We start from the raw sequence: 12692 nt of genomic DNA, 5'->3' as shown, positions 1-12692 counted from the left end.
TACAAAATATTATCCTATTTTTCATGCTTAGGAGTTCTGACCTGTGTCACAAAAAAAGTATTTTCTCATCACAATTTAGAAATCATCATACATTATATATATATATATATATATATATATATATATATATATATATACATATATATATATATATACATATATATATATATATATATATATATGAAAACTTAAAATCTCAAAATTCATCCTGTGATCAAAATCATGGAAATGGTCACAATCATGTTTAAAAATGCTTTTGTTCAAGAATTATAACAATTTAAGTTTGGATAGTGCACTTTCACGTCTATGTTCAAAAATGGGAGTGAGGGGTAAATAATCAGTGCTTTTCACACTGAATCGTGAGTTGTTGATCATCTCACACAACTAAGACAGCTCTATTAACCGTTTTTCCTGGTGAAACTGATTAAAGTTATCCATATTGCAATCATGATGAGATCAAGAATTTTCCAGACTGTCTTTTTCATCATAATTCAGGTTATTGCTATGTAAATATTGCATTTGTGTTGCACATATACATGTCTTGTTTAATTCCAAATGATGATTGTTTTTAAATACAAATGCTGGACATTCTTTGTTATATTGTAATAATAAAAAAATGTAAATAAAATTGATTGCATAATGGTGAGATCACAAGGATATTTTCAGATAAATCTTTGTCCTGTTGCTCTTCGGATGTTGATGATGTGATGGTTTTAACTTGAAACAGACTGAAAATACTCTGAGGCACACTGTTATGTTCCAGCTAACCGGACTGAACTACTCTTCTCAACACGTTCCAGGCATCAATAGACGAGGTGCTCTTTTGCTGATATTTGCTCATTTGTAAATCGCTTTGGATAAAAATGTCTGCTAAATAACTAAATGTATAATGTAAGAGAAAACACACATTATGTCAGCCACCAGTCTTATACATTCTTCTATTTAAAACATTATGTGATCCCTCACAGCCCCCTGAAGAACAATCTGGGGGGATTTAGGCACATATCAAGCATCTGATAATTCATCAGCTTGTTCTCTTGTACAGCAGTCAGAGTGTGTTTGCAGACATTGAGGAGGTTTTGTTGCAGAAGGGCCATGTGTCTGCAACTTTACACAGTGTCTTGTAGTCTGTCCCTGATATGAATCATGTTTATGCATTATTACAGCCTTGTCAGGCAATGATGCACAGTTGTAAAGTCATGTATTTAGTATGGGAGACAGACACTCAGTTCCTCCAAACAGATTAAACTGCATCTGTAAAAGCTCAGTAAGTTTATCTCTCTGTCTGTGGAAAAGGAGCACAATCATATCTCCTCTGCAGGATTTGTTTAACAAAATACTAAAAAATAATTTTTTTGGTGTACAGTAGTTTAGATGATCTCGAATTTAAACTTCTTACATTTCATCTCTAGGTTATTGATAGTAAATGAACAACCTGTGCTAATATATGTGTGGCTAGAAAATAACCAAAAATGATTAGTGTTGCTTTTAAATCTCTTTACAAATAACATGACTATTATCTCCACATGATCTCATTGAGTTCTTCTGTTAATATGTTTATCTTGCACCATTTCATTAAAGACTGTTCTTGACTCATCGGCTAAGAAGTCATGCTTTTGAGTAAAATTACATTTAAATAATTTAAAATATAGTTACCTCTAGAGTAGTTGCAGTCTTCTGCAAAATAATAAAAAAAAAATATATAGACTTTTGCTTATTGAATGATGCCTGATATTTGAACCATATATAAATATATAAACATATATAATAAGACGTCTGCAAAATGAAGAAATCGAACGGTCCAATCACGAGCCGATCTGTGTACGTGACCCGGAAGTGACGTCCTCTCTAGTTTTCCTGTTATTTCTGCGGTGCTAATTTTAGTTTCACTACCGGCAGCTTGTGTTGATAAATACATGTTTTTCGTAGCCTCACTGTTTACATAAAGATATATTTCTGGGAGAGATGGAGGGGTTCAGACAGCGTAAGTAACAGCGGATAAATGATCTTATTTGCGATATAAGACACTCTGAAAATGATGTGCTAGTTTAGTTATCAAATAACTGTGTGTTTACAACTAAAGCGAATTCAGGCGTGTTTCCTTTCAGCTTCCTCCGCGTTTATTTGCTTGTTTCCATTCATTCGACAGATCAAACATCAGAATTTGTTCATCTACATGACAGATGATCTGAAATCAGCGGATAAATCTAAATCAGTTGCATGAATTGCATGCCTTGACTTGTTGTGACTGTCTGCTGTGGGCTTCTGCCATCATTTACAGTCATCTGTGTATGTAGTGTGGTCTGTAACTGACTTATATGTGATTTCTTGTATTCTAGAGCCGAATGTCAGGATGCGAGGGGCCCCGGTGGACCCCAGCGACCCCGGTCTGTTATTTGACGACACTAGCGCTGGAGGGAACAGACACCAGCACAGCGGTGTGGGAAAAGGCCCTGATGTGTATCCGGGACAGGCTTTGCTCTCGGACCCCGTGTCTAACCTCGCCATGGCCTACGGCAGCAGCCTCGCCTCCCAGGGGAGAGAGATGATGGACAAGAACGTACGTCAAGCCGCTTGAGTAGGAACGGTCATGAGTGTGTTGTTGTAGAAGAGCATGTGATGTTCACTGCTGTGTGGAAACACTTGTTCTTCCCTGCAGAGGCGAGCGGATGCGTGTTGTGGGATCTGCAGGGTTTGGATTACCTGTGTTATTATTTCAGAGTGGATTATTAATGATCTTTTTGTTCCACAGCTGGATCGGTTCATCCCCATCTCTAAGCTGAAGTACTATTTTGCAGTGGACACAGTATATGTGGGCAAGAAGCTTGGACTGCTGGTGTTTCCCTACATGCATGATGTAAGACATGCACACTTACAGACCGACATAGTTGCAATAAGAGAGTTCTTATTTTGTAAATAATATGCTTGAAAGGACTATACTTAAGTGTGAACTGAATGTAATGTCTTTTCTGGTTATTCCAATTAGTTTAACTTTTTGATTAAACTTGATTAAACATGTTTTTCCCAAACCTTTCATTTACTTTCTGCCATAGAACTGAAAAAGGAGGAGTTTTGAAGACTTGTTTTATAACTAGGGTCTGTCAAGCTCCAAAAATGCTGTATATATAGCACACAAGTCCTATAGACTTCAGAGGTGCCTTTCTTTGTTCATTGATTGGTGTCTGGATGAATGTTTGTGTAATGTCCTGCTCTCTGTAGAACTGGGAGGTGAGCTATCAGCAGGACACTCCAGTCGCCCCACGGTTTGATATCAACGCCCCTGACCTGTACATTCCTGGTATGACTCCAAACCATATGTTTCAGTTCATTACTATTGATGAGTGATGTGCAGTTAACAATGCAGATGCTGTTATTGCATATTCATGGGAAAGTGTACAGTCATGGGCTGTTTATTACATGTGTTTGTATTGTTCTGACTGCAGTGATGGGGTTCATTACATATATCCTGGTAGCAGGACTGGCTCTGGGCACACAGAACCGGTAAGAGCTCTGGACGCTTCTCCACTAATGATACTGTGAGAATGTATGACCTCTGACCCGCCATTGCCCTGCTGTTAGTGGACAAATTCATCACAGAACACTATTCTATCCGGTAAAGATTTGCCCTTGAGCCCTTACAAAGAATTTCACAAACGGGGCATTTTATTTCATTAATATTATATTGCAAGTACAGTTTTAAAAATATACTTTTAAGATTCAACACAATTAAGCACACTTCTTCTGAAGAATCTGGAGGATCAAACCACTGCATGTTTGTAATAATCAAGAATTTGTAAAAAAAAAAAAAAAAAGTTTGTAAAAGGAAAGCTGTAATGTTTTCGCAATGTGATTTTGACTTTGTCCATTTAGCCTTTGATTTCTAAGCAGCATCAATATGAGCTATTCAATTCCCAGTCAAGATGATTAAAATAATCACTATATTTTGAATGCTGAGACTTCCTGCAATTGTCCGGACTGTTCTTGACCATACTGTTCTCTATCAATTTTCCAACCGATGGGACCTGCTGTAGAATAGGACAATACACACGTTTTTAATACTAGGAGAAGATCCACCAAAACCCTTTATCCATGAAAGATTTTTAACAGAGTTAAGCCAAATGCAGAGTTTTTAGCAAAAATAAATAACGTTTCTCACCATGAAAATAGCCACAGAAGCTGGCATGGCGTTAAACACAAACAAACAAACTCTGTTTTTGCTGGTTAATGACTGTTTTTCTGCCTGATTTCCTTTTCTCGGTTCTTGTTTTCAGGTTTTCTCCAGAGATCTTGGGCATTCAGGCCAGCTCGGCGCTGGTGTGGCTCATTATTGAGGTTTTGGCTGTTCTTCTCAGTCTGTATCTGGTCACGGTTAACACTGACCTCACCACCATCGACCTGGTGGCCTTTTCTGGATACAAATATGTTGGGTAAGGCCTTTAGTTATTATTTTTTTCCCCCTAGACTTACAACAATTTTATAATTTTAACAGCGGTATCAATGTTCAAACTGGTCCTGACAGTGTTTGGACTCTAGGTGGTGCTATTGGGTAGTCTTTTAAATGTTATTTAGTGTATTTTAACAAAAAATTGAAATGAAACTGAAAAATTAGGTAAAATGATACATTCACACACTTAAAGGATAAGTTCAACCAGAAATGAAGGACTCTGCATTATTTATGGCTATTTTATTTGTTATTAATAGAGGAGCTGTTGTTAAGTTTCATTCATATTGTTTCTAATTTTATATCAGTTTATAATTTCATAACAGTATTATCCTCCTATTACGGCAAGCCTAGTATACTCTAAAACGTATTCATTGCCAGATGTGTGGTTTTAAAGGTATTCAAACAACGTCCTTACACACTTTGAATATGTTTAATTAATTGCACACAATGTACATTTTCTTTAAAGCAGACATCACTGTGTGAATTCCTGCTGTGTTTGTTTGCTCAGGATGATCGTGGGTGTGATAGCAGGACTTCTGTTCGGCCGGATGGGATATTACCTCTCGCTGCTCTGGTGCTGCGTCTCTATTTTTGTTTTTACGGTGCGTATTGAGAGATACGGGGCTGTCATTTCAAAGTGAAGCGTTATATAGCTCCAACCCTAATCAAACACACCTGAACCAGCTATTTAAGGTCTTGCTTGGTATACTTGAAACTTCAAGGCAGGTGTGTTGAGGCGAGTTGGAGCTAAATTGGTGGGCGTGGCTAAATAGACAGTGGTGTCGAAGCAGGCGTTGATCATCTTCTGTGGAGGCGGAGCTTAGCCACACTATTACATCATAGAGTAGAACATTCCACAAGCTGTGGTTTTGGCAGACTGCCTTCAGTATAAGCAGTTTTTAGACTAACGACACAGTTTTGAGTTCTGAAACTTACAGGATGTTTTTAAAGAGCAATTCATATTTATAATCAAAAAACTACCCTTACACCACACACTATAAATGCTCAAGGAATTCACTGTTTATGTATCTCTCTTTATCATTTTTTTAAGTTTATTTAAAAAAAAAAGAAGCCATGTGGAAGTAAAGAAATGTCCAAAATAATGATAATATCTGATTTTGTTTAGTTAAGAAAATCATTGGTTTTTTTTTTGTTTTTTTGAACATCTGTTGATTTTAGCAAAGTTTTTACTAGCCCAATCCACACCACATTTATATGTGGACTGTAATATGATTTATTATTATTATTATTTTATATGAAAATATTATATTTTATATATATATTTATATAATTTTTTCAAATCGATGCTGTTCTTTTCTCCTTAATCCTGAAAAATAAAATGTATCACAGTTCCCACAAAAATATTCGTCAGCACAACTGCTTTAGTTGTTTGTGACACTGAAGACTGGAGTAATTATGCTGAAAATTTTGATTTGATCACAGGAATAAATTACATTTTACAAAATGTTCACATAGGAAACAGTTATTTGAAATTGTATTTTATAACAACTGTACAATTAATTGTATAGTATCTAAATACTATAAGCAGATTTCAGTTTGAATCTGATCTCTAGAGTTCAGATGTGACGGATCTTCTCTGTGTTTGGGTGACAGATTCGGACTCTGCGGTTAAAGATCCTGTCTGAAGCGGCCGCAGAGGGTCGGTTAGTGCGAGGAGCCAAAAACCAGCTGCGAATGTACCTGACTATGGCCATCGCTGCGGTGCAGCCCATCTTCATGTACTGGCTGACCTTCCATCTGGTCAGATAAGAGCCGCAGGTGTCGAGAGGATCAGCCATATCGTTTGAACCGCAGCAGTCACAAACGTCTCTAGAGACATGAGCCTATTTGCACACGTAATAAACCAATGGACACACATTGTGCAGCTTCACAGCACAATATGAATGATCTGAACTGCAATTGCCCAGCCGTCTTTAGTTTGGACATTTCTAATAGTTTCTGTCTGCTTTTGTTTTGTATAATGTACAGTGTAATTGTATTTTTTAATGTAAAACTGTGTTTATGTTTGCAAACAAAGGTCGTTGTCTAGATGCTATGACTTGAGAAACATGTATGGGACTCTTTGGTGGCCGCAAACCAGTCGAACAGGCTCGGTGTGATGTCTGTTGTGTATGCGTGTTGATTTCTTTTTAACCAGTAAAGCAATCTGTCCTTGTTGGCACACTAACAGACACATGAAGATACAGTCTTAAGGTTAGACAGCTTTCATGTCTCTCTTTTATATATATATATATAATAATTTGCCTCATACATTTCAGGGTCAATTGTAGTTATATTCTTTCATAATTTGTAAATGAAATAAATGCTGATTCCCAAGAGCTAGTTTGTATGTTACTCTTGAGTTACTATTATTGAAGTTATTTAATAATAAATAATTGTAGATATAATGTTTAACGTTATAATCAATTTAATAACACTAATCTACTAACTCGGTTTAATACTTCCTGAAAACCACCTTAGGAAAAAATTTGAACCACTTAAGTGGGACTCTGAATAAGCAATTAATGTGAACTAAAATATACTTCAATATAATTTCAATGTACTTTAATGTTATATATCTCTGGCAATGACGTTGAAATTCAGCATAGGCTATTTAAAATAATCTCTTAATTACCTAGTTACAATCAACACAAACATAAAATGAAAACCCACTACATATATTGACAAAACAATCTTTAAAACAAATACACAAAAATGATTTTTGCTTATGCACAAGAAAAACCCAACACTATACACACAGCTGCAACACTTCAACTCACTTATTAGAAAGAGTCTGGAGAACAATGCAAAATCACTTACATACAAAAGTACCCAATCTCACCATCATAGAAAGCATCATTCTGTATGATATATAAGCCCATTTCATCATTACACATTTACTGGTATTACTATCCCTGTGGAGTCATTTGGTCTCCATAACATATAGGATTACTAAAACACAAACACACTTAATACAAAAAAAAAAAATCAAGTAAATTATCATTCGTACAGCAAATGAGACCTTATTGTAAAGCATTTATCATATGCTTTAACATACATATTTTACTTAATGCATGTTCTATTGTGCATAATGCAAGAGTCCTTTAATAGCTCCCAGTGGAATATCAGTCAAATGAAGCAGGAACTGCTCAGAATTAAATGGCTCTATTCGTTTGAAACTTTTAGTGAAAGCACTGGAATCTTAATGCGTCTTAATGGGCGATTGAGCCCCGAGAAGAAGACAGATTTAATCTGGTAGGAAACTGTCATTAGCCAGCAGCTAACTGTGGGATATTTGTCTCTGATTGAAATTCTGCTGTCCTCGTGTGGTTGGAAAGGAGAGCTGCATCATTTGGAAGATGGGTGTAAGATGTCCTAAGTACTACGGAAATATATATATATATATATTAAAATATATTGTCTGCTGTTACTCCTTTTGTTAAGATAAAAATATTCAATTAAATTCAGTTACATTTTTTAAATTAAAAATCTTGATTTTTTAAATCTTTCACTTTTAGAATTAAGGCAAGACACAACTGGTGAAAAGGGTAAACATTTTAACAAATATAAATTGCCATATTTAGATCAGTTGATTAATCACAGTACATTAAGATAGTTGTTTTGTATTACACATTTTCTGAAATGTTTAAATATTCATTATCTAATTAAATATGCACTATTTCCCAAACATTTCCAGAAGAAAAGTCTTGTTTCATTTTGTTGACATAAAAAAAAAAAAAAATTTTTTTAAATAATTTTTATCACTCCAAAAATAAAATAAAAAACAGCAGCCAAAAAAAAATAAAATAAAATAAAATAAACAAACCTTGTTTTTTGGGGAATAAAATATTGTAAATCTGAACAAACCCCTCTGTAAAACCCTTAGTAATATATAGGAACTGATTTTGAGAAAATTACCTTATGTATTGTAATTGGATTCTACAGATGCAAATAGATAAAGTGCAATAAAACACACTTAAATGTGTATTTTGGATCTTTTATTTCCACTTATGTGAATGAAGACAAATTATGGAAACAAAATAGCCAAAACTGCTATGGGGGGGAAAAAATGCATGGGGGAAAAAAGGATTTGTTTGTTATGTCTTGCCTTAATTGAGCTCAAAATGAATATTATAACTTTCTCTACCTTGTGCATATACTATATAGAGCCTTTTTTTTTTGTACATTAACCACAAGGTGGCAGTAGCTCCAAACTAAGTCTGTGGCACGAGTTGCCCTTGGAAGACCTTTTACTGAGACAGAGTAGATATTACAGCTTAAAAACACAACAAGAACTGAAAGCAAACTGTAGAATGTTTTTGGGTGTTTGGGATTGCTGTAGTGGTTGTCAGACTGTGGTGATCTGAACTAGGAGCATAAACAGTGAAATCATGTCATGGTTGTCAGGTTTTAGCATAAGTGATTCAAGTGTCCAGATGAATACCCCATCTTCCCAGGCCTCTCAGCTGCATGTGTGGAGCCAGCAGTGTCTGGTAAGCTGCTCGAAGACCTACCGCTCTGCAATAGACTTGCAAATCACTCCTCCCTTCTGCCACTACATTAGCATACAGATGTTGTTAAGAAAAGGAGAGTGGCCTCACAAAGGAGCCCTGATGTGAGAAATGCCCCTGCATTTCATTTACTGCCCAGCCTTGTCTCAATAAAAGGCAGCGAGACCTTTGGCTATTTTCCATGACCGTGTGTGACAGTGGGATGTTTCTTAGTCTTCCATGCACAAATGCTGGAACAATGAGCAAAGCAACACACAAAAGCCTTCATCTGTTCCCTTGTCCTTTGTGTGTGTTTTCAGCTTGAATAATTAAAAGAGCTGTCAAGTATGCATTTTTCTTTCTTTCTAGAAGGCAGATGGAAGGAGTAGCATTCAACCATGTTTGTGTTGTGTTTAAAATTAAATGCGAGCGGAGGGCTTCACATGCAACTTCTTGTAATAAGCAATGCTTGAGAAGTTTCACCAGAAGTGAGTAAATAGCCACACATTGACATTCAGTAGCACTTTAGAAGAGAAGCAAAGGAATGAGGCAAAAGATCTTTTTTCTTCCCTTCAAACTTTATTTTAAAACAATATATTATAAGGAAAATGGGCATTGCCATCCCATGGAATGTAAACAGTTTATTTAAATTATATATAAACAAACATGAAACGAAAGCACAACACAATATACTGTTTTCCCACTTCGAAAAACAAAATAAATAAGTTTTAAGTTAACAAAAGGCAAACGCGTGTCTTGTCTCAAGGCAAAAAGATGAGAAACAGCAACAATAAAATACAACCTACGAACATCAGAACTCACAGTTCATGTTATTACTTGCAAATGACAAGTTTCGCCTCTTAGAGTGCAAAAGACGAAGGCCGTGGTATATCTTGACTACTTTCTGGTACATTGTCACTTTCACATTCACGCTGGCTTGCATATGAACATCTTTGACTCTTCCTTGTGGATATCTCTGACTGCTATTACTTACAAAGAACGTGGAGTGTATAGATAGCACTTTAAAAGGATCTTGAGATTCCAACTTTGAGACTGTGTGCAGCTGGGTTTCATTAATTAAAGCTAAGAGATATAGCTCGTGCAAAGCAGACAAACAGGCTCAAAGAAACAAACAGAAAGCCTTATCTACATTGTTCCTTCTGCGAAATGCATATAAAATGAAAGCAACCAATGCATATTACAACAAAAGCAATAAATAGGTTTTTAGAAAGGACTATGGTTAAAACTACTCAGTAATACTGTCCATATAAAAACATGCCTTAACTAAAGGCTACAGTATGTTCAGGGAGCGGGTTAGACATTACACTAGAAGTATATACTCTAAGTTGCTCAGCTTTGGTTAGATTACAGATGGGTGGCTTTAGGAAAGTTGGTCCTGCAGACAAAACACCACAGAGCGATTCCCAAAACAAATAAACCTAAAGTTAAGTTCCCACTGCAGCTTTAGACTGGTATACAACAGTATACATTGCGTTCATCACATTTGCAGAGAAACGTCTGCTTGGGCGAGCATGCAATATGCACAGGTAATAGTTTCTAGTCGTCTGAGACAGACAGGCGGCTGAAGATGGGCAGTCGTCGGCCCTCGATTCCAGGAGAGTCGCAGCCGCTCAGACTGCTGGAGCTGGTGTAGCCGTCCTGATCGGAGAGAGAGTCTGCCGAGGTGCTTCGCTGCAGGCCCGTGAGCGCATACGCCAGGTTCTGCATGCTCTCCGAGTCACTGATGGCGTAGAAGCTCCCGCTGGCACCCAGATCTGCAAAGGGGTGACTGTGCTTCAAAGTCCCCGGTTCGGGGAACAAAGGGGACAGCAGGTCGGGACTCCCGGTGGACGGCGGCGGAGACACGGACGAAGATCTGGAGAAGGCTAGGGCATCCGGAACAGCGTGGAAACCGCTGAAGGTTTGAGTTTGCGAGGAGAAGCCGCTGAAGCTGACGCTCTGGCGGAGCTGCGGTCGCTCTCGGATGCTCTTTGTGTTCTCCGAAAGGCCGTTCTGCTCGTCTGCGTTGTGTATGAAGTGACACCGAGCGCCGTAGGGGCAGAAGCCAATGGTGTGAAAGGTGCGACATGGCTCGGTCTTGTACTTCGGGTGTCTGTTGAGGCCTCTCAGCTCCTCCATCCCGTGAGCGAACTGGCATTTGGTGCCGTATTTGCAAGTGCCGTTTTCCTCGTAGGTGCGGCAGAGCTCCGTCTTGTAGCGGGTGGACAGCGGTGCTGTAGAGGTCATTCCCAGTGCCTTTTGGCAGGTCAAGGAGCTGTTGCTGATGCTGAGACCCGGCGGTGGTGGAAGAGGGCTGGCCATCAGGCTCTCACTAGCCACATGGCCCTCAATCATGCTCACGGACCGGTCTACTCTGAAGGGGATCTGGTTCAGGGAGGAACGCGGCAGCTGCTGCTTCTTCTCGTGGCTCCAGTGCTGGTTGATGGCCGGCAGAGGCCAGGGGCTGCTTTCATTGCTGTTGAATTTAGAGTTGGGAAGAGTCACGGGGCACAGGGAATGCCTGCGCTGGAATCCCACGACACGCTGCTTCTGTGTGGCCTCTGTCAGATCAATACCGCAGAAACTCTGGGAACGGAGAAAGAGAGAGACTTCAGTATACTGTGTGGTGCACAAGTTTTCAATGAAGCAAGAAAGCAACTATAGAAATGCATGTGAAACTCAAATACACTCTTAAAAATAAAGGTTCTTTATTGGCATCAATCAACCTTGAAAATCCATGGAACCTTTAAAATGCATAAAATGTTCTTTATAGTCGATAAAGATTCTTTAGAACGCTCTTCAAAATGGTTCTTTTAGGAATTGTTCACTGAAAGGTTCTTTTGGGAACCAATAATGGTTCTATGGCATCACTGCAAAAGCACCCTTTTGAAGCCTTTACTTTAAAGAGTGTAGTTCACAGAAAAGTATTCTGAAGTTAGTGGGATCCAAAACAACATTTTATTTGGACTCCATTGGCATGTATTGCATGTACAAAATATAATATTTAAAGAAAGTCACAAAGGATTGGAACAATGTTGACTGGGTTGCCATTTTTTAGTGAGCTATTCCTTTAAATTGATTTGATTTATGTTTAAAGTGTTATGTTTAGAGTAGAGTGCATGAGCAAGTTATTGAAATGTTCAAAAAACAAAACTCATGTTCTTACCTTGCAGAATTCATCATCCAACTCGAGGAAGGGCGTGAGGAAATTTGATGGCATTTTCAAGATGCCTGGCTGTGATTCTTTATGTGCAGTTAATGATGTGTTGAACTGCTCAACAACTGATGTCAAGCTCTGCTTCTGTTACAACCCCACTGTTGGAATCTCATTTTATAAGCAGAAACTTCTAACCCCGCCCACCTTTTGAAGAGGCGTGTTTTAGTGCTGGGTTCACACCCCTCAAGAGTGAGGAAAGTTTGCTTGTGTCATGTTTCACAAAGAGCAAGCACAAACTTTAATACAACTTGGATCATCTTAGATGAACTGTAAATAATTATAAAATAGCTAAATGAAGAAAGTCTTTATCTAAAATAGCTCTAAACAGGGCTAACTGCAACTAACATTAGCAAGTTATAATTACTTTTTCGACCTATACTTACATAAGCATTTGTATCAGAGCTATAGTTTTGAGAAAAAAATGCTTTATCAGCCTTGAATGAACTCAAACTAGCCATTACTTTGAGCCCTCCCAATAACTAGAAGCTCCTTCAAGATTTTGCATTATATCACATATAACATTTATGCAAATAGTTTAACT

The 12692-nt window shown here is 37.7% G+C and overlaps 2 protein-coding genes across 2 annotated transcripts; one reads left to right on the top strand and one right to left on the bottom strand.

Moving 5' to 3' along the window:
- Positions 1-1827: 1827 nt before the first annotated feature.
- Positions 1828-6797, top strand: LOC306888222 (protein YIF1B-like). Its single transcript, XM_079446417.1, has 8 exons — positions 1828-1984; positions 2340-2560; positions 2753-2857; positions 3220-3298; positions 3444-3501; positions 4272-4427; positions 4953-5046; positions 6059-6797. Exons 1-8 carry the CDS (start codon positions 1966-1968, stop codon positions 6212-6214), a joined length of 888 nt encoding a protein of 295 aa, XP_079302543.1. The 5' UTR covers positions 1828-1965; the 3' UTR covers positions 6215-6797.
- Positions 6798-9502: 2705 nt separating this feature from the next.
- Positions 9503-12234, bottom strand: LOC306888017 (mRNA decay activator protein ZFP36L1-like). The gene is made up of 2 exons (XM_079446110.1): positions 12101-12234; positions 9503-11520 (listed from the first exon to the last, which is right to left on the bottom strand). Exons 1-2 carry the CDS (start codon positions 12152-12154, stop codon positions 10492-10494), a joined length of 1083 nt encoding a protein of 360 aa, XP_079302236.1. The 5' UTR covers positions 12155-12234; the 3' UTR covers positions 9503-10491.
- Between the last annotated feature and the right edge of the window lie 458 nt (positions 12235-12692).

Source organism: Barbus barbus (assembly GCF_936440315.1).
Source record: "Barbus barbus genome assembly, chromosome: 22".
Lineage (NCBI taxonomy): Eukaryota > Metazoa > Chordata > Actinopteri > Cypriniformes > Cyprinidae > Barbus > Barbus barbus.
The sequence above is the reverse complement of the archived record's forward strand: the minus strand, read 5'-3'. Positions and strand labels throughout refer to the sequence as shown.